The 19,351-nt window shown below is 38.5% G+C and overlaps 2 protein-coding genes across 3 annotated transcripts; both read left to right on the top strand.

Moving 5' to 3' along the window:
- The first annotated feature begins 4,011 nt into the window (after positions 1-4,011).
- LOC113009352 (uncharacterized) lies at positions 4,012-8,869 on the top strand. The gene is made up of 6 exons (XM_080304305.1): positions 4,012-4,076; positions 4,219-4,548; positions 4,632-4,988; positions 5,097-5,207; positions 5,415-5,458; positions 5,554-8,869. Exons 1-6 carry the CDS (start codon positions 4,031-4,033, stop codon positions 5,668-5,670), a joined length of 1,005 nt encoding a protein of 334 aa, XP_080160431.1. The 5' UTR covers positions 4,012-4,030; the 3' UTR covers positions 5,671-8,869.
- Positions 8,870-15,590: 6,721 nt separating this feature from the next.
- On the top strand, positions 15,591-17,657 carry LOC113029875 (uncharacterized). Of its 2 annotated transcripts, XM_026180901.2 has the most exons (6): positions 15,593-15,746; positions 15,840-16,163; positions 16,351-16,689; positions 16,790-16,903; positions 17,179-17,225; positions 17,334-17,657. In XM_026180901.2, the coding sequence occupies exons 1-6, from the start codon at positions 15,704-15,706 to the stop codon at positions 17,445-17,447; spliced, it is 981 nt and encodes a 326-aa protein (XP_026036686.2). In that variant the 5' UTR covers positions 15,593-15,703; the 3' UTR covers positions 17,448-17,657. The 2 variants fall into 2 exon arrangements, with proteins under 2 accessions (XP_080145833.1, XP_026036686.2); XM_080289707.1 differs by having other exon boundaries at positions 15,591-16,163.
- Positions 17,658-19,351: the final 1,694 nt, after the last annotated feature.

Genomic DNA, 19,351 nt, shown 5'->3' with positions numbered 1-19,351 from the left:
AGATGGCCGCACAAAGGGCATCTACTGTCTGGAACTGTTGTTCATCTTTTTTTTAAACTTTCCTTGCCATCCATCCCCAAAGGTTTTCAACTGGATCAGGGCAACATGCAGGACCGGCCAAAATAGTGATGTTATTCTTCTGGAAGAAGATCCTTATCCTGCAGGCATTGTGTAATGTAGCGTTGTCCTGTTGAAAAACCCAGTCGTTACCACACAGACGAGGGCCCTCAGTCATGAGGGATGCTCTCAGCAACATCTGGACATAGCCATCGGCCGTTTGATGCCCCTGCACCTCCTGAAGCTCCATTGTTCCACAGAAGGAAAAAGCACCTGAGACCATTATTACACCCCCTCCACCGTGGGTTGTAGAAAACATCTCAGGTGGGATCTGCTTGTCATACCAGTAACATTGGAAACTATTAGAAACATCAAGTTTTTTTCTCATTAGAGAATAAAACCTTCTTTCACCTTTCAATGTCCCATGTTTGGTGCTCTCTTGCAACTTCCAAAAGGTGAGCTTTGTGCTGTTCAAAGAGACGAGGCCTTTGAATACGTTTTTTGTTTTTGAGGCCCTTCAGTCTCAGATGCCATCTGATGGTTATGGGGCTGCAGTTAGTACCGGTAACATCCTTAATTTGGGTTCAGGATCGTCCAGTGTCTTGATGACAGCCAATGGGATCCTCCGACCCCAAAAAATCTGACCAGCACTGTCTTACTACATCCCACCTCAGCATTGATTGTGTGCTGCAAGAGACCCTGCTTATGCAGTTTAATAACCTGAACATGTTCAAAAATGAAACATTTTTTTTGCCTTTGCCATCAGAACATCATGACAATGTGACTACCTGACAGAAAATGACAATGAATCCACATTTCTGCACAGATTTGGTCCTAAACTTTAGGTCAGCTGTAGAAGAGCCTGTTTCATTTTAAGCATTGTTCTCAATATATTGCATGCTCTAAACAAATATTTTGTCTCACTCCCATTTCTTCTTGTCGCATGTTGAAGCTCTACTTGGAACTTTGTTAAGATTTAACCTTGCAAAATACAATTTTTTGCTATTTTTCAAGTGGTCTTAAACTTTTGATAGGGATGTATAATGAGAACTGCATAGAAACTGTCAGGGTCCTGGGACTGGGCGACCCAGGATCCCTGAGCAGTTATGTATTATATTATTATTATCATTATTATATGTATTTTGGTGTTGCTGCTGCTCTTCTCCATGCTTGTAGATGTGTGTGTGTGTGTGCGTGTGTGTGTACGTCTGCGGGTATGCTTGGAGGATGGAGCTCAGCCACCTGCAGGCCTGAGGGGTGTGGCCCTGTGGAAGGATTGGCCACACCCGAAGCCACACACCTGCCGCTGATCAGGGCTCGTCGGGGGAGCTACTTAGGAGAGTCTTGGAGCTCCCACCGACGCGGGATCATTGCTTGGGACTCCACGTTAGTTACCCAGTTTAGGTTTTGGTCGTGTAGTGTATGCCTGCCATTGTTCAGTGTCCTGACTGCTGCCGCTATTGTTTCCCGCAGGAGGAGCGTGGAGGGCTTAAGGAGCAGCTAGCACCGGGAGTGCAGACACGGGAGCAGAGAGCACTTGGAGGACACGACACGGGAGTCTGGGGAGAAACACGGGGATTTATTGTTGTTTGATATCACCCTCTGTAAATAAACACTGTCTATACGTAGAGCACCGCGCCTGGGTCCTCCTTCCCCACTCCTTCCACGGTGTGCCATGCCATACTGTTCTGGATGCATTTACACTCATCATAGGCACGAATGTCATGGCAATTTGGAGCTTTTAATGATTTCTTTCAAGGTAGAATGATTAAATAGCATAAATACAAAAATACCTAGAATGATAGGGTTTATAAGTTTTAATGTATTTTTTGCATTCTCTTCTATCTACACAAAGTCAAACGTTTATAAATAGGCTTTGATATATGCATACACCTCCAATGATATTTGGTTTTATGCCCCCAGATGCTTTTGGGTACTCTGAATGGATACTGGATCACTCCTCTTGGCAGAATTGGTAGCGCAGACTAAAATTGACTGGTTTCCTTGTGACTCCTCCTCATGACTTTTCACTGTCTACAAATTTTCAATAGATTTAAGAATGGGCTTAAATTAAACAAAACAACAACAACAAAGAAACACCTTTCAATCAGCGTATGTCATCAAATCAATTATAACTGATAGCACAATTTTTCAATTACTACTGGACACTACAGGTATTACACAGGTAGTCCAACTCCTCAAGAATAGCACATCACATATGATTGCTGTATCTCCCAGCACAGTCTCAAGAATATTGATGGTGGCTCGTTATTAAACTCTGGCTCTCTTCCACAGCATGTCTTTATCCTGTCTTCCTCTCTCAACCTAACCGGTTGCAGCAGATGGCCCCGCCCCTCCCTGAGCCTGGTTCTGCAGGGGGTTTCTTCCTTTTAAAAGGGAGTTTTTCCTTCCCACTGTTGCCAAAGTGCTTGCTCATAGGGGGCCATATGATTGTTGGGTTTTTCTCTGTATGTATTATTGTAGGGTCTTTACCTTACAACATAAAGTGCCTTGGGACGACTGTTGTGATTTGGCGTTGTATAAATAAAACTGAATTGAACTGAATTGAATTAAATTGATTCTAGGAGACAGGCAGTTAATCTAGGAGAGCTGGGTTATAGAAGGTCCTTATCCATCAGCAGGACTGGTATATATACTCTTTTGTGCAAGGACGAACAGGATCTACCACTGGTGACCTGTGCTTCTTACATGTGAGAGCAGGTTCACCCTGAGCACATGCAAGAGATGGAAAGCGTCTGTAGAATCCATGTAAAACATTCCTGTAATATCATTTAGCATGACCAGTTTGTTGTTGGGTCACTGGTGGTCTGAGGAAGGAAATCCGTGGAAAAATTCACAGACCTCAAAGTGATAGGCACCAGTACCCTTACTGCCATTAGATGTCCTTGGATCCACTGACAGACTATGAGAATACATGGCCTCATGTTGCAAGAGTATGCAGGCAAGTCCTGGAGGATAAAGGAATTGAATGGGCCCAGTGTTCAAGTCATCTATATTCATTAGAACAACTCTGGGACATTATGTTTCAGTCCATCTGACACCAGCAGGTTGCACCTCAGACTGCTCAGGAGCTCACTGATGCCCTGATCCTGATCTGGGAGGAGATGCCTCAGGACTTTTGAGGTCTGATATGTTTTCAAAGTGCCTCTCTGAAGTTTTTGAGCAGTGTACAATTGTTGATCTTGAAATCTGCAATCTCAAAGGACATGAAATCAGTCCATGCTGTGCAGAGTTTGCTCAGACTAATAAAGGAAAACTGTCTGAGAACATAATGATTTGATTTCATAACTTAGGTCTATACCATATCTTTGTATAGGTATTTTGATATTCTTTATACAGCCAGCTGATGCAAAGAAGACATGCCATTTTGATTGAGAAAGTAAAACAGTGTATACCAGCTAAGGTCTTGGAGGTAACATTATTCTGTCTTTACCTCTAGCTCCACCATGGGGTTAACATGGGTGACATTCAATGCAAGTGCTGATTGGTTTGTTATGAAAAATGCAAAAACATATAAATAAATAAAGTTGCACATTAGTTGGGCAAAAGCCTTCGCTTCATCCTGTGCGCCAGCTTTTCTCCAAGTCAAGATGTCAAATTTCATCAGAAATTCAATATGTAATGTTTTTGTGTTATTTCTTGCACTACACACCACAAACAGAAGTGGTGACTGTTCCACTGTTTATGTCCTTCAGATGAAAAGAAAAGGAAGGAATAGAGAACGAATAACCACCAAGAGAGAAGTAAAAATTAACCAAATGGATAATTACAACAGAATATCAAAGAGAGGTGAAATGTTTTACAGAGCCCAGGAGGGAACCAGTGTGACGTGAAGGGTCCTTTTGAATCTATATGTGTTAACCAATCAGAATCATTTTACAGCCTTACCTAACATGATCATCTTGCCTCCTTCACTCACTGAAAGACCGTGTTCTCAACAACGAGCAGTGTCATGATGATGGTGCTGTGGATTACTTTGCTCTTTCTTCATCAAGGATGTAAGTGCTCTTTAATTTTCTCCACAACTATTCTATGAAGATAAATTATGTCAAATAGAAAAAAATGTGTTGAAAATAAAATGAATTATTTTGCATTTGAACATTTTCACATCATTTTTTTTTCTGTATTCTCTTAATTCAGATTCTTTGGTTCCAATGAAAATCGTTCAGCTTGGTGAACCAGCAACGTTAACATGTGCTTTACCCAGCAATAAAGAGCTCAGCACTTTGGAAGTCCACTGGTACAAGCAGAGTATCGGGGATGAGCTCAAACTGATTTCAACACTGTATGGAACTACACCACCTCAGTATGGTCAAGAAATATTTAGATCAAGATATGACGCATGTAATAAAAAAACATTTAGCAATCTGACCATTTTGAAGACAGTCCAAGAGGATGAAGGAATCTATCACTGTGGAATCATTGAATGGCTTAATCCTGAATGGAGTGGGACATATTTGTTAGTAAAAGGTAATAAACTGGCATACTTTCAAAAAATGTATTAGTGTGTTGGAGCATGTTTTGACGATTGTCTTTATATTTTTAATAAACAGGAAACACTCAGAGGGCATCAAACTATACTGTCGTTCAGTGGCCAGCTGTATCAGATCCAGTCAATCCAGCAGACACAACAGCTCTCCAGTGTTCAGTTTTCTCTGACTCTGACAACAACACATATGCACGGGATCGTGATATGTTCTGGTTCAGAGCTGGTTCAGACAAATCTCATCCTAGCATCATCTACACTGGCAGAAAGAGAAGCAATGAATGTGAAAAACCATCTGACCTTCAGAATAGCTGTGTTTATCGCTTCTCTAAGAACATCAGCTCCTCTGATGAAGGGACTTACTATTGTGCTGTGGCCACATGTGGGGAGATATTATTTGGAAATGGAACCGATCTGAAAGCTGGTATGATTTTTTGTTTACTACTGGAAGTTATAGTCAAGGTATGTTGGCAGCATATGAGTGATTTTTTTTGGAAACTTTGATATATCTTTCTGGTTGTTTGTTTTGTAGTGGAAAAAACACAGTCGGCATTTATTCAACTGGCCTTAATAATAGTGTGTTTGGTCATTTCTGTCACTGGAAATGTTTTCCTCATCTGCAACCAAAGAATACAAAATAAAGGTAAGTGTTGTATGATGATTTCCAAAGCTAAGATTGCCCCGTTATTCAAGTAGCATTTCCATTGTTTAAATATGAATATGAATACATATTAAATGTTTTGTGTTATATATTTATATGTTAGGAAATACATTTTGAAATAGTTGCCACATCAAATGCATGTTACTATTTTGTATTTGTCATAATAATTGAATTCATCTTTATGAATAGAAAATGCTATATCGGAAGACCAAATTGACACCTCACACCAACCAGTAAGTAATGAAAATGCTTGTTATTCAATTAAAACTGAAAAGCTCATTATTATTATTTCACCTGGTTGTTATTATTGCATATCTTTATTACACAGGCTGAAACTGATGGCCATGTAAACTATGTTGCACTGAACTTCAGTGAAAGAAAATCGAGAAGCACAAGGAAGAGAGACTTTGCTGAGGACAGTGTCTACTCTCAAGTTAAATCCTGATTTCAAGTGTTGTGTGTTTTCTTGAAAAAACAAAAACACAGAAAATAAAAGAAAATTAGGAAAAAATATCAAAGAAAAGAAAAATCAACACATCAACTTAAAATTTTGCAAAAGAAAAACAAAAACAAAAAAAAATCCTCAAACTACTATGTGATTTAATCAGTGGATTCACACTCCTGTTGGAGAGGAGACGTGAGTCCCGCTCATTCCATAGGTAGCTTTCTGCCTTTGTAAGAGAAATTAAGTTGAGTGCTGCTGAATTAGAAGCTTTTCTTGTAAAAACAAATTGTTTTTGTTGGAGATACTGTAGTGTGAGAAAACACTTGTGCAGACTGACAGTATAAATTCAGGAATGTGAGAGTCAGGATCAACTGTGTTGATGAGTTTATCTGAACTGAGCCTTGCAGCCATGTTGTTTGTTACTGCAGTAGCATTGTATTGCCTGTTTGTCTTTCCTGTTAGGTGAGCTTGACTTTATATTTGCTGCTTTTTGTTTTTTTTTTAAGATTAGATAATGTAGTTTGTTTCTACCTTAAATAGTTGAATGGAAATTTGAATGTGAATTATAGCTTTCGTTGTTTTTATGCTAGGTCACCTAGTCCCATTTTAGTTTGCATGTTAGTGTTATATCATGCACAGCTGCACGGACCGCCTTGCAATGCATCATCTCTGCTAATAATCACAACAACAGCAATAATAACAACAATAATAATGACATGTATTATGATGAATATGACTTGCTTTGAGGGTCCGGAGTCTAGTGACTCCCAGTTTATGTTTATTAATATTCATTGATTTTGTTAGTTTATTCGTTATTTGTAATTATTTCCAGTGTTTAGGTGTTCTCTGTGCCTCCCTTGTGTTACTTGTGTTGTGTCTAGTGTTCTTGGTTCTATGTTCCCCTTTCCTGTTTTACTTCGGAGAGTCTTGTGCATCAGTGTATTCTGTTTTGCTTCCACCTGGTCTCATCTCGTCTGATTATTGTGAGCTGTGTTCCCTGCCTGCCTGCCATTTCCTCACTTCTCTGTGTGTAATATATAGTGTGCGCTTGCCTCTGTCAGATTGTCTGCGTTTTCTCCTGTTTGTCATCCCCCGTGTTTCATCCTGCATTTCCTCCTCAAGGTTTCCATGTCTTAGGTTCCGCGTTTCCAGTTTCAGGTTTTTGGTAATGTTTTCTATGTTCCTCATGTTCTTTAATTGAGCTTTTCCCGGTTTAGCTTTTTGTTTGTTTTTTCTCAGTTCCTCCGCCACCTTTTATTTTGTAGCTTTTTGTGCAGTCAAGAATAAAGGCTCGTTTTTGTTAAAGATCCACATTCATCTCCATTGTCTGCGTTTGGGTCCAGTTTATGTTTGCATCTGGGGATGAATATCTGTGTGTTTTATGTGTCTTTGTGCCCTGTCTGTGTCATTTCATTACATTTCAGTTTCTTTTTTAAATGTTTTATAAAACAAAAATAGTCTTTACTTTCGATGAAGTCACGCAAAATGTCTAAATAAACATAAAATATGGAATTAATATAAAAACGATAAAATCTCGACTACCACACTCTCAAACAATGAACTCATATCTTACATGTACAAATGTACTAAATATCTTGTTAATCACATAGACTTTCTAAATGGCACTATGAACATGCTAGTTGCTGGTAGGTCTTGGGCTACACAAATGGTGCTTTTTGTTAATTGTTCTGTTTATAATTATATCCATAACTTTTAAGGATATAATTTTTAGCCATAGTCAAATTGTCAGAGGTTTCCAGTTCAGAGATCATGGGAATATTTTTCTTTTTAATTTATATTTTATGTGGGCTTTCTGGCTTCAACAAGTGCTCACTGATTCCTGCTGGGAAGGTTTGTTGTTAACTGGGCTCTAGTACCTCCAAGTCTGAGAGTGTGTTTAAGAGATAGGTGACCAATCAATTCAATTCATTTGTATTTATTTAGCACCAAATTACAATAACATTCAACCTGAGGCACTTTGTTTTGTAACATGAAGACCCTACAATAATAGAGAGATAACCCCAAAAATCAATCTTCCCTTTTTGAGCAAGCACTTGGTGACAGTAGGAAGGGAAAACTCCCTTTAACAGAAGAAACCTTCAGCAGAACTAGATATACTTTCATCTAAAGACAGAATAAAGCAGATATTGTGGAAGAGAGCGATAGTTTAATAATAACTAATGATTAAATGCAAAATGTCGTTTAAATACTTACATAGTGAGTAAATAGGATAAGTGAAGTCTGTCTCTTGAATCAGGAGGCTTGTTTAACAAAAACAGGGCATGAAAGCTAAAGGCTGATTCCCATTCGACTTTTAGGTAAGTGAGCCAGCAGTCAGAGATCAAGCAAACCATAAAAGTAAAGTTTGTCAGTTTACTGTCAATCTACATCCAAGCAAAGACTCACAGCATTGACCAGCAGCTCGAAGCAATATAGCAGCTTTACTTCATGGAATCATCAAAGGTGTACTCTCAGTGGCCGGGGAACAATATATGAACAGCACCACCAAGGCCGTGTCCTTCCAGAGCAATACGAGAAGAACACAACCCACAAAGGCTAGTGGATCTAAGAGCAGACCACAACAACGAACCTGAACCAGTAACCACAGTGCCAGACTTTTAAGAAGGAAGCTTTTCCAGTATAAAGAGCTGGACTGTACCAGGCCCTGACATGATTCACACCTACTGGCTGAAGAAGCTGACTGCACTCCATGAGCGTCTGGCAGCACAAATGAACCAGCTGCTGGTCAATGAGACACACCCAGAATGGCTAGCTCAGGGGTCGGCAACCTTCACACCCAAAGAGCCATTTCCATGTAAAAAAAGACAAACACTGGGAGCCGCAAATACTTTGTGACATCTGAAATGCAGATAACACTGTATATATTGTTTTGTTGTTTTTTTACCTTTATGCTTTGTATAATCAATTATAATGTGTTGGTTATGAAACCCATGAAGTGCTACAGAGAAAATTAGATTTTATTTATGTAATGAACACATTTTGATCATCTTGAACACTTAAAAAAATAATAACAAAAGAGAAACACGCTGAGTCCAAGGCGTCTTTCAAATGAATTAAAAAGCTGAACTTAAATTATCCATGTAACAGGCAAAACAATATTGTGAGGGGTCATCCGTATATCGCCTTTGGGCTTTTGGAGCCTTGACCTGAATTTAAAAAATAAATTGGAAAAAAACAATATGTCACTAAACAATGGAAAACAAATATTTGCATAAATATTTATTTTAACTGGTTAATGGGACTTCTGTTCCTGAACCTCTGCGCACAGCGTCTGCAAATTTGGGCTGTACAAAGCAACTTTCATCTTTACGCAGAACTGTAAACTGTCACCTGTGAGGCATGAGCAGTTTTTGTTTTTAACATAGTTCATGGTGGAATAGCTAGTCACATACGTATGCGGATCAATAGGACTCCAAATGTATATTTCTTCATGTTTATGTAGATGCTGGGGATGGCATTCCATGTTTCAAACACGAGTTTGTGATTCTGAACTTATTGGCCTGCTATGGGCAACATCCCCTGTCAAGTGTTTGAATTGGGACACCCACATATCTTTGTCAGCTATGTCAGCCAGCTCGATCTCCAGATCAGGTTGACTTACACCTGCAGCCACATTTAATAGGGATGGATCGATGGTCAGAGGAGGGACAGGGAAGCATAATGTGGGTTTTTCTCTCTGAACTCACTGAATCGTTTCCCAAACAATGCTTGCATTGTGGTGATTGCAGACTGCTAATACTCAGAATTGATCAACTCATGAGCTTGTTTGCACTCCCTTACAGAGGGAAGTGAGAAAGTGTGCCTCTCTGTAAATCTCTGGCTAAAACTTTCCGTTTGGACTCAAATACTAACACTGTCATGTCCACCATGAAGTGCAGCTTTTCCAGCCACTCTGGCTGTTCCAGCTCAGAAAAGGTGAGCCCTTTGCTGCTCGTGAAAGTTTTCACCTCTCGCTGACATGCAGCGAAGCGTTTCAGCACCTCTCCTCTGGACAGCCACCAGAATCTGTTACAAAGCAGGAGATCAGAGTACATGTGCTCCACCTTAAACAGCAACGCCATTTCTGTGGTTCTGTCTTTGACAGTCTTCGCAGAGAGAGGCATCTCTCTTGTTTTTAAAGTCTGCGATTAGGTGTTCTGAAATCTTAATGAATGAATCCTTCATATATTCTCCGTCCATGGACAGCTTCCCATGCCTGACTATTTCCTGAGCTGCCACAAAATTTGCATATATAGTTGAATTTGCAGACTTCATCCACGTCTTGAATTGATTTTTACTCAGATCAGCCTTCTCCATCTGCCCAGGCATCATTAAATGTTGTATTTTCTTAAGATATTTTTCTTTTCTTACATTTCCTCATACTTGGCCTACCCAGGGTTGAAAGTCTCGATAAATGCATGGACTTTTGGCGGATATACAGGCTTCTGTGAGTGTGACACTTATTTTGAGCAATGAAAATAATAAAATATAATTTTATTTTAATATTTCAAGATCACAATAATCTTCCAAGTTAGAATTACACTTTCTAAAAAGAACTAACACTTCAGTTAAATACTTATAATGTATTTTTTCCATTCACACAGAGCTGCAGTATAAGGATGAAAGAGCCACGTGTGGCTCTGGAGCCGAGGGTTGCAGACCCCTGGGCTAGCTGAAGGCAGGACACTCCTGATCCCCAAGGACCCACAGAAGGGACTGGTCCCATCCAACTACTGGTCAGTAACCTGCCTCAGTACCACATGGAAGCTCCTGTCAGGCATCATACCCATATGGAAAAGAAATAGTAAAAACTTATATGTGATTACTCATGAAAGTGGCCACTTTCTCATTACTTTCATACATTGTTTTAGTAAGTATCCAAAACATACAAGTTTCATTATATAATTTTTCAAGGGATCTTATATCTGTTTTCACTCTTGTATGCTTTTCATACAAGTTTCACACAAGACAGATACAAACTTTATAAGATTTATATATATATCTTTTCCATATGGGTAGGGCCTTAGAGGAACAGGCACATGGATCAGTACATGAGTGGGGCACAGAAAGGAATTGGCAGGAATACCAGAGGAGTGAAACACCAGCTACTGGTAGACAGAGCTGTCGCCCGAGACTGCAAGACCAGACTGACCAACCTGTGGACTGCCTGGATTGACTACAAGAAGCCTATGACTCAATACCCCACACCTGAATGCCTAGAACTATACAAGTTCAACAGGACCCTGAGAGCCTTCATCAGGAGCTCAATTGGGATAAGTAAGTAAAAAAGTAAGTAAAATTTTATTTATATAGCACCTATAAAGATAAAAATCCCAAAGTGCTTCACAGAAGCTTGTTATGGAAAGTTTAACAATAACCTGCAACACACCCAGTGAGCTTGATTTGAAGTGAGTTTAATAAACACATTGCAATGTGGAGAGAGCATCCCGGTGAAACACCAGGACCATCTCTGAATTGTGGTCACACACACATTCACCACTGGTTACCAGTGTGTGAATGTGTGTGTGACTGGGTGGATGACTGACTGTAGTGTAAAGCGCTGTACAAATACAGACCATTTACCATTCAAGCTGCTGTCCTGCAGAACAACTTCAGCTATCAAAAAATACAACAGGTAAAGTTCTCAATGCTATAAATTTGATTGTAATTTTGAATTTTCTTTTAGCGATTTTATGTGTTTTGATATTTATAATATTTTTATTTACTCTATTATCCTAGAATATGGATACGTGGATGTTTTCTGGTGTTGTCTTTACCATGATGAAAGCTGACAGATGTACAAAAAACAACACAAAGGCAGCAAAGAGGCAGCAAATCTACATGGCTGCCAAGGCTTTTGGGCTGAATTAGGTCTACGTATCACTCCTTGGTATGTTGTTCTGTTCATGCTTTTGTCAGTGTTTAATAAAGCAGCAGTTTGGTCATGAATGGCTGTTGTTTTACTCTGTCTTTTATCTCATTTACATTATTGCACAAGCACATCAAAAACTATGTACGGGATTGAAAATGGACATTACTAAAATCACATAAGAAGTCAGGATGTCTACCAAATGGGAATTTAAATATGTTCATATATATACCAGTGGAGTGTGTTAATATTTGTAACTCTGCAACAGTGAACTGTAAATAATACTTTTATTACATCATATGTAACCATGTAGGACATTTCACCATTTTGCTGCAGTCTTGTAATAAATTGTCTTAATAAATATTTTGTTGTCTTATTGTGTATCAGCATGTCCCACTGAAGTTTTGATAGAGCCCCAGCTCTCCCACAAAATCAGGTGAGCACCAATTTTTAGAAAACAGAAAACATTTACACGGGGAAATGGATTTCTAACATTAACCCAAACTATCTTACTGTAAATTAACACACCTTAAAAAGTAGCTCACAAGGTAGAGGTCATCATAACGGAACGATTCTTAGTTCAATCCCCTGCTGCCAGTGTATTTTGGGGCAAAACGGTGAGCCCTAAGTTGTTCTCTGATGCATTTATTGGAGTGTTAATATGTTTAAATATCAACTAGAAAGAACTTAGCCATAGAAAACATGAATGTATATCTTGCATTCTACATCACAATAAAAAATCTAGAGTTGGGTGCACAAATTTCCATTGATTTTTGATTTTTTTTTCTAATACACACAAGTTAAACATCTACATAGAGGCTCAAATATATATACAACCACAACTACATATTTATTATGAACTTTAAATAAAGAATTTCCAAATTTAAACATAATAACAATAATAATAATAACAGTAATAATCCCAGCATTCCCAAGAATATAGGAAGGTTTCAAGGATGAGCTGAACTGGGAGGTATAGACCTGCGTGATGTGCTGTGGAGTTTCTTTGTCTCTGTGCTTTTTTTGTTCATACATAAGACACTATAGTGTCTTATATATATGTCTTATATATATATGTTATACATGTCTTATAGGGTGGCGGCCCATCTTCAGAGATGACTTTGGCATTTGACCAGCGCGCTCTCTCCATGTTGCGACATGTGAATAAACCATTTCGAACAAGCTCATCGGGTGTTTGCAGTGTCTTTTGAGTTTCCATGACAAATCTCAAACTTTAACAGCACAAAATGCTAAAAATTGAGAAATATTTTGTAACAATAGAGTTTTCCACGTCAGAATCATTAAAGCAGACAGCAATCTGCTTTAGTCATGGAGTTTTTCTGCAAAGGGTCATCTGCAGCTTTATTTTACCCACATACGCATTTCTCTGAACAGAGAATAAGGCCACGCTGTTAAATTTACCGAGATCATCAGGACATTTTTGGAGTCAAAGTTGATCAATACCTAGGTCTGTAATCTGTTTTACAGCGTCATGGGCAACAAATCATAGCTTGTGAATAACAGTTGTGGTTAATCTTTTTGCACAGGTGTGGTTGCTCCTCTCTGTAAGCCAGTCATAGGTGCATTATTACTAGCAAAGCCAAAAAGCATACATGTAATTTCTCCAGAGATGCCCTTCATAACTGCAGAATGTCAAAGCAGCCTTGGTCTGCAGCTGCATTTTATCAAGCTGAAAAGAGAGGCCGGACCTCTCACCTTTGTAGGGAATTCTAATGTCAACAACCAGGCAGGTGGAAAACGTACATTTCTAGCTGACTGTTTTCACACTGAAATAGTTGTGCTTAATGAAATGTTGGAAATAGGATGCATCCAGATCATCCCGCTATAAAATATCATCTTTAACAGAATCGTGATTGTTGAAAGAGAAAGTCCATTTCTGATTTCATTGTTGATTGTGCTGTAAACTCATGATTAAGCACTTAAAATCAGAGGGCGAAGTACATTTTTATCTCCACCAGGTATAAAAAGAATTTAGCAGAGGCAGGCAATATCCAACAGATCAGATAATGGAATTAGAAAATTTGTTAGTCTATTGATTACGTTTGTTCTTAGTTTAATAAGGACAGTCTGTAATCACTCATCTGCCTGTTTCCTCAGTATTCAGTTGGTAGTCTCTTCTTTACATCTCTACTTTCCCACAGTGTCAAAATCAATAGTGGCATCATTACACTAGTCCAATCATCTCCTTGTTGGCCTTCTTTGAGCCAATCAGCCACTTTGCATCCTTTAAACTGTGGTCATTAGTGATGTGTGATACCACTGATTTCCTTTCCGATCCGATACCAAGTAAAATTCAGGGTAAATCGACAATACTGATCCGATACCGATACTTTGTACAAAAACGTAATGTTTATAATACAATATGTAATTGTATTATGAAATTGTAATAATAATATAATAATAAAGCTTCATAATGATTACAGGACATCAGACTACTTGTTCTTATCGCTTCATAATGCAGAATTATTATTTAGAAATAAAAAACCTGAAGCTGTGCGCTATTTGAACACGTTGCCTGCCTGCAGCACTAAAGGACTCAGAGACGTCTGTCTCGCCCTAGCAGCACCTGCCCCTCTCCTCCTCTTCAGTTCACCTCAACATAACCTCGTCATATTCTGTGATATGATTCACTGTGAGGTGTTTGACGAAGTTAGTGGTGTTACCACAACACCTCACTGTCTTGCCACATGTATCGCAAACCGCGTCTTGGCTGTTTGTGGAGGTAAAATACGTGCGCACATCCCTCCGTTTATACGCTCAGCCATTGTTGTGAATGCGCACGCCAGGGGCTGCGACACATTTATACAGCCGTATTTCGCACATGACTGTGAAAGGCAGAAGCGGAAGTAGTTCCTTCCAATTTAGACGATCTGAATGATAGTTTCTTTCCACTGTGTTCCTGTTAATGAAAAACTACAAATTTACCCCAAAGTACTAAAATATCGATATTTTAATATGAGAATCGATTCTAGAACATAAATTACTGGTATCGGAAGAATCGATATTTCAATATCGATCCGCACACCACTAGTGGTCATTCTCCCTTTAAGACTCTTTTATGCTTGAGTTATGAGCCAGCTTAACTTCTGTGCTTCTTGTTGTTTACGCTTTGCATAGATAACAAGGAGGAAAGGCTCTGTGGGAGGTTTGCTGGTAAGCCTTTGCTGATAGCAACTTTGTCAAACCTCAAACACACTTTGATCATTTTTTTTAAAAAGTTCAGAATCAAAGGAAACAGCTGAAGATGTGGGTATCTGACACTGATGCACCTTTGACACCTTTTCGGTGAGGTGTTTTGGGAACATTGTATATAAGATAGATTCCTGACACGATTTATAAGCAGTAGAAAATAGATGTATGAATTTAATTTAATTTTTTTTTAACTTTAACTTTAATTTGAGATCTCAAAGCAGTTTGCAAGTTAAAAATAAATTATGGGCATTTAGAGTTTATTAAATACATTTAAAAACTAAAGATTAAAAGATTCAGAAATCCTTTCTGTTTTTGTTTTTTTTCCTATTTCCCATTTCTCTCTGTGACCTCTGACCTCTATCCGTGTATTTCAGTTCAGAGGAAGTTTATATGGTGCACATTTGAATTTGAAAGAGGGTTTGGTCAGTGCCATATTAAGAAAAACTGTCTTGACAAATAATGATTTGATTTCATGGCTACTATCATGACACATGATACAACAGTGCCATTGGCTTTTAGGTTTTCTGGATCCAGCTGATATGAAAGAAGTCTTTCTAATTTAATTGAGGAAGGATAATGACAGCTAAAATCTTGCAGTTGCCATTATCCTGTCTTTACCTCTAGCTCCACCATGGGGTAAACCTGGGTGATATTTAATGCGACTGCTGAATCGTTTGCCACAAACTTTGCCACATTAATTGGAAAAAGGACATTGGCTCTGCTTGTTCTTTTGTCCCCTTTTGCAATGCATTTCTGTACATCTGAACAGTTGAAAGCGAGGTGATATGCTTCACAAAGCCCAGGATGAGACCAATGTGACAGGAAGTGTATTTTTCAGTCTTTTCAGTGTTAACCAATCAGATACATTTTAGCGTCTGACCTAATACAATCATGCCACCTCTTTCACTCACTAAAACACCAGTGAAGTCCTGAACGAGGTGCAGTGTCAAGATGATCGTCTTATGGATGACATTGTTTGTTCTTCGGCAAGGATGTAAGGGTTTTTTTGTTATGTGGAAAAATTTGCGTGCATTGATTGTTGCAAGAAAAAGCTTTTTCCATTTTTATATATTTTTTCTTCTTTCAGATTCTCTGGTTCCAGTGAAAACAGTTCAACTTGGTCAACCAGTGACCTTAACATGTGCTTTGCCCAAAGGGCTCCAGAGTGGAGAAGTCCACTGGTACAAGCAGAATCACGGGGATACCCTAAAGTTAATTATGACATCGTTTAAATCTACACCAGCGCAATATGGTCCTGCATTTTCTAGATCAAGATTTGAGGAACATAATGATAACAATTTCAGCAATGTGACTATTTTGAAGACCGTCCAAGAGGACGAGGGAATCTATCACTGTGGGCTCACAGAGTGGATTAGGACTAACTGGAGTGGCACATATTTGTTTGTAAAAGGTAAGTGTACATCCTTAATATAAGCTTTAAAAAAAGCTCTTTTGCCTCTCTGTCTCCTTTTTTCGACCTGGACACATTTTGTTACATCCCCCTCATCCCCTGAACCTTTTTAGGGGAACGTAACACTCATTTACAATATTTTTCAGCTACTATGACAGCACAATGTCTTTGCATTTTTATTACACAGGAAACAATCAGAAAGCATCAGTAGTTGTTCAACAGCTGACAGGATCAAATCCAATCCATCCAGGAGACACAGTGACTTTCCAGTGTTCAGTCTCTCACTCTGTCAACAAGACGTGTCCAGGAGGTCTCAGAGTTCTTTGGTTCAGAGACAGATCTCATGAATCTCATCCAGTCATTTACGCTAATACACATAATGAATGTGAGAAAAGATCTGATACTCAGAGGACATGTGTTTATCACTTCTCTAAGAACGTCAGCTCCTCCGATGCTGGGACTTACTACTGTGCTGTGGCCACATGTGGAGAGATATTATTTGGAAATGGGACGACACTCGAACTTGGTATGATTTTGTGTTCAGTACTGGTGTTTATACTTCAAATATGTTAAAATATGAGTGATGAGACATTCTGAGAACATATTATTTTGTTTGTTTTTTATAGAGCAAGCCAAAAAAATTGAGTTTCTTCAAATAGCCTTAATAGTCTGTTTGGCCATTTCTGTCTCTGGGAATATTTTCCTTGTTTGCAAACGAAGAATATGTACGCCAATTAAAGGTAAGAGCTACAGGTATCTAAAATTATGAGAACAAAATTATTCCGTTACACTTAAATAATTTAAAGACTAATCATTTATATAAAATAAATTCATGGGGGAGATAGTCATTGTATACACTGCAAATACACTCCATGGTGGTTATTATTCCTATGTTAATTATTGGAAGAATTTATTTATATCACTGAATTTTATGGTTATAAAAAATTCAGAAGTAAACTGCATATTAAGTGCATTTTAGTAATATGTATTTGTTACTATGATCTCATGTTTATAGCAGAAAGTGTAATAACTGAAGCACAAAATGACGCCTTATGCCAACTGGTAAGTAATAAAAAATATTGGTGTTTAGTTAAAATGTCTGAAAAGTTAGTATAACCATCTAAACCAGATTAAGAAACATTTGTTTTGTCTGTTGTACTTACAATGCAGACCGAAGCTGATGAAGAACTAAACTATGCTGCACTAAATTTCTCTGAAAGAAAAACACGAGGAAGAAAGAAGCGAGAGCCGCCTGAGGAGAGCGTCTACTCTCAAGTTAAATGATAGAACTGAAATTTCAAGTGAGCCTGACATCCTGTTACAGACCCGGTGTTTGAAACTCTTTGATTTTACTCTTTTTAACTTAAATGTCTGTGTTTTACTTATTATATTTGGACTCTCAAAGCCAACATAGTTTTGTTGCATTTTTTGTCATCCCTGATTGAACTGTATGAACTTGTCATCCTTTCTGCAATAAATCAAAATTAATTCTCCTGATGCTTTTTATGTTTATTTAATGACATCTAGTTATCAAAGGTATAATGCAGTATAATCTGGTTTCAGGTCATTTGTGAATTTAATCCAGCAGGGAGAACGAAAAATCAAAGGAAAATCTGTGTACAGATCAAAGGTTGTGATGCTATGCAAAAATTGAGACTATTTCGATGTAATGAATTGCTTTCTTCAGTGACTAAGTAAGTCATGTGTAATACATTCACTTTTTTTTTGCATGACAATCCCAACACTGACACAAGCATTGTGTGCTATGAACTCATAAAATCCTTACTAAGTCACTTGCAAGCTTTGGCTTGTAATTTTGTGCTCTGTGTTCCAAATATGATTGCTTTTAGCTCGAGAAGACTATGGCAGAGGCCAAAATGCTAAGATTGAGGTTTTAAAGCACCACAAACCAATTATGGATGACTACATGCATTATTTATATAGTTTCATGTACTTTCACGTACTCTTTCATGATCACTGGTGATGGCAGGGATGTAGTTTGAACAAGTTGACATCTTTGCGCTCAGACTCCTGATCACCACAACAGACCAGCTAGGAACCATGGCCTCAAACTTGGAGGTGCCAATTCTCCATGGTTATTTGGACATTTAACATAATGATTGGGCAAGTTACTTTAAAAAAGTAATCGGTTATAGTTACTAGTTACTTCTTCAAAACACTAATTGTAAATTAATTAATTACTAGGAAAAGTAATTATTGCGTTACTTAAAAAAATGTTTAAATAACAGACAGGCTGATCACATGACTGTCAACATGTGAGTTAATCAACACATTGCGTGCTGGACTGCAGGGTGGCAACCAGAGGAGGACCTGCCACTGCAGCAGATTGTGTGATTAATGCAAGCACACAATATAGCAACAGAGAAACTAGAAAATCATAAATGTAAAAATTATGCACTAAACCCAAGTCCCCAAGTCAGCTCATTCCCCCAAAGCCAGCACAGGAGGACTGGAGGACCACGACACAGAACGTAAAAGTAATTTCCAGTTATTGCAAATGTTTGATTTTAGTTTAGACCTAAACTTACCATTTTATAGGTTTAGAGGGCAGTTACTTTGGGCCTGGTAGGTTTGGACAGATTTTTTTCTTTAATAAATAAAATCATGATTACAAATTTTGTGTTTACTCTGGTTGTCTTTGTCCAGTTTCAAAATGTGCCCCTGTCTTTATTAAGGCTTTCATTGTTAATATACTAGAAATGTTCTAGAAAAGTTATTAAAAGTTTATTTAAATGGCAAATATTTATATAGCGCTTTACTAGTCCCTAAGGACCCCAAAGCGCTTTACATATCCAGTCATCCACACATTCACACACTGGTGATGGCAGCTACATCGTAGCCACAGCCGCCCTGGGGTACACTGACAGAGGCGAGGCTGCCGAACACTGGCGCCACCGGGCCCTCTGACCACCACCAGTAGGCAACGGGTGAAGTGTCTTGCCCAAGGACACAACGACCAAGACTGTCCGAGCCGGGGCTCGAACCGGCAACCTTCCGATTACAAGACAAACTCCCAACTCTTGAGCCACGATCGATTTACACTGCACTCCTCTACATGTTAGCAAAGCTGATTAGTGAGGGAAAACTTACCTGCTCTATTTCCCTGCCTCTGTTTATGCAGACATCTGGAAATGTCTATAACAATTTAACAATATCATAATTGATAT

The sequence above is a fragment of the Astatotilapia calliptera genome, chromosome 2, assembly GCF_964374335.1.
Source record: "Astatotilapia calliptera chromosome 2, fAstCal68.1, whole genome shotgun sequence".
NCBI lineage: Eukaryota > Metazoa > Chordata > Actinopteri > Cichliformes > Cichlidae > Astatotilapia > Astatotilapia calliptera.
Note: the sequence above shows the minus strand (reverse complement) of the source record. Positions and strands in the feature narration are given on the sequence as shown.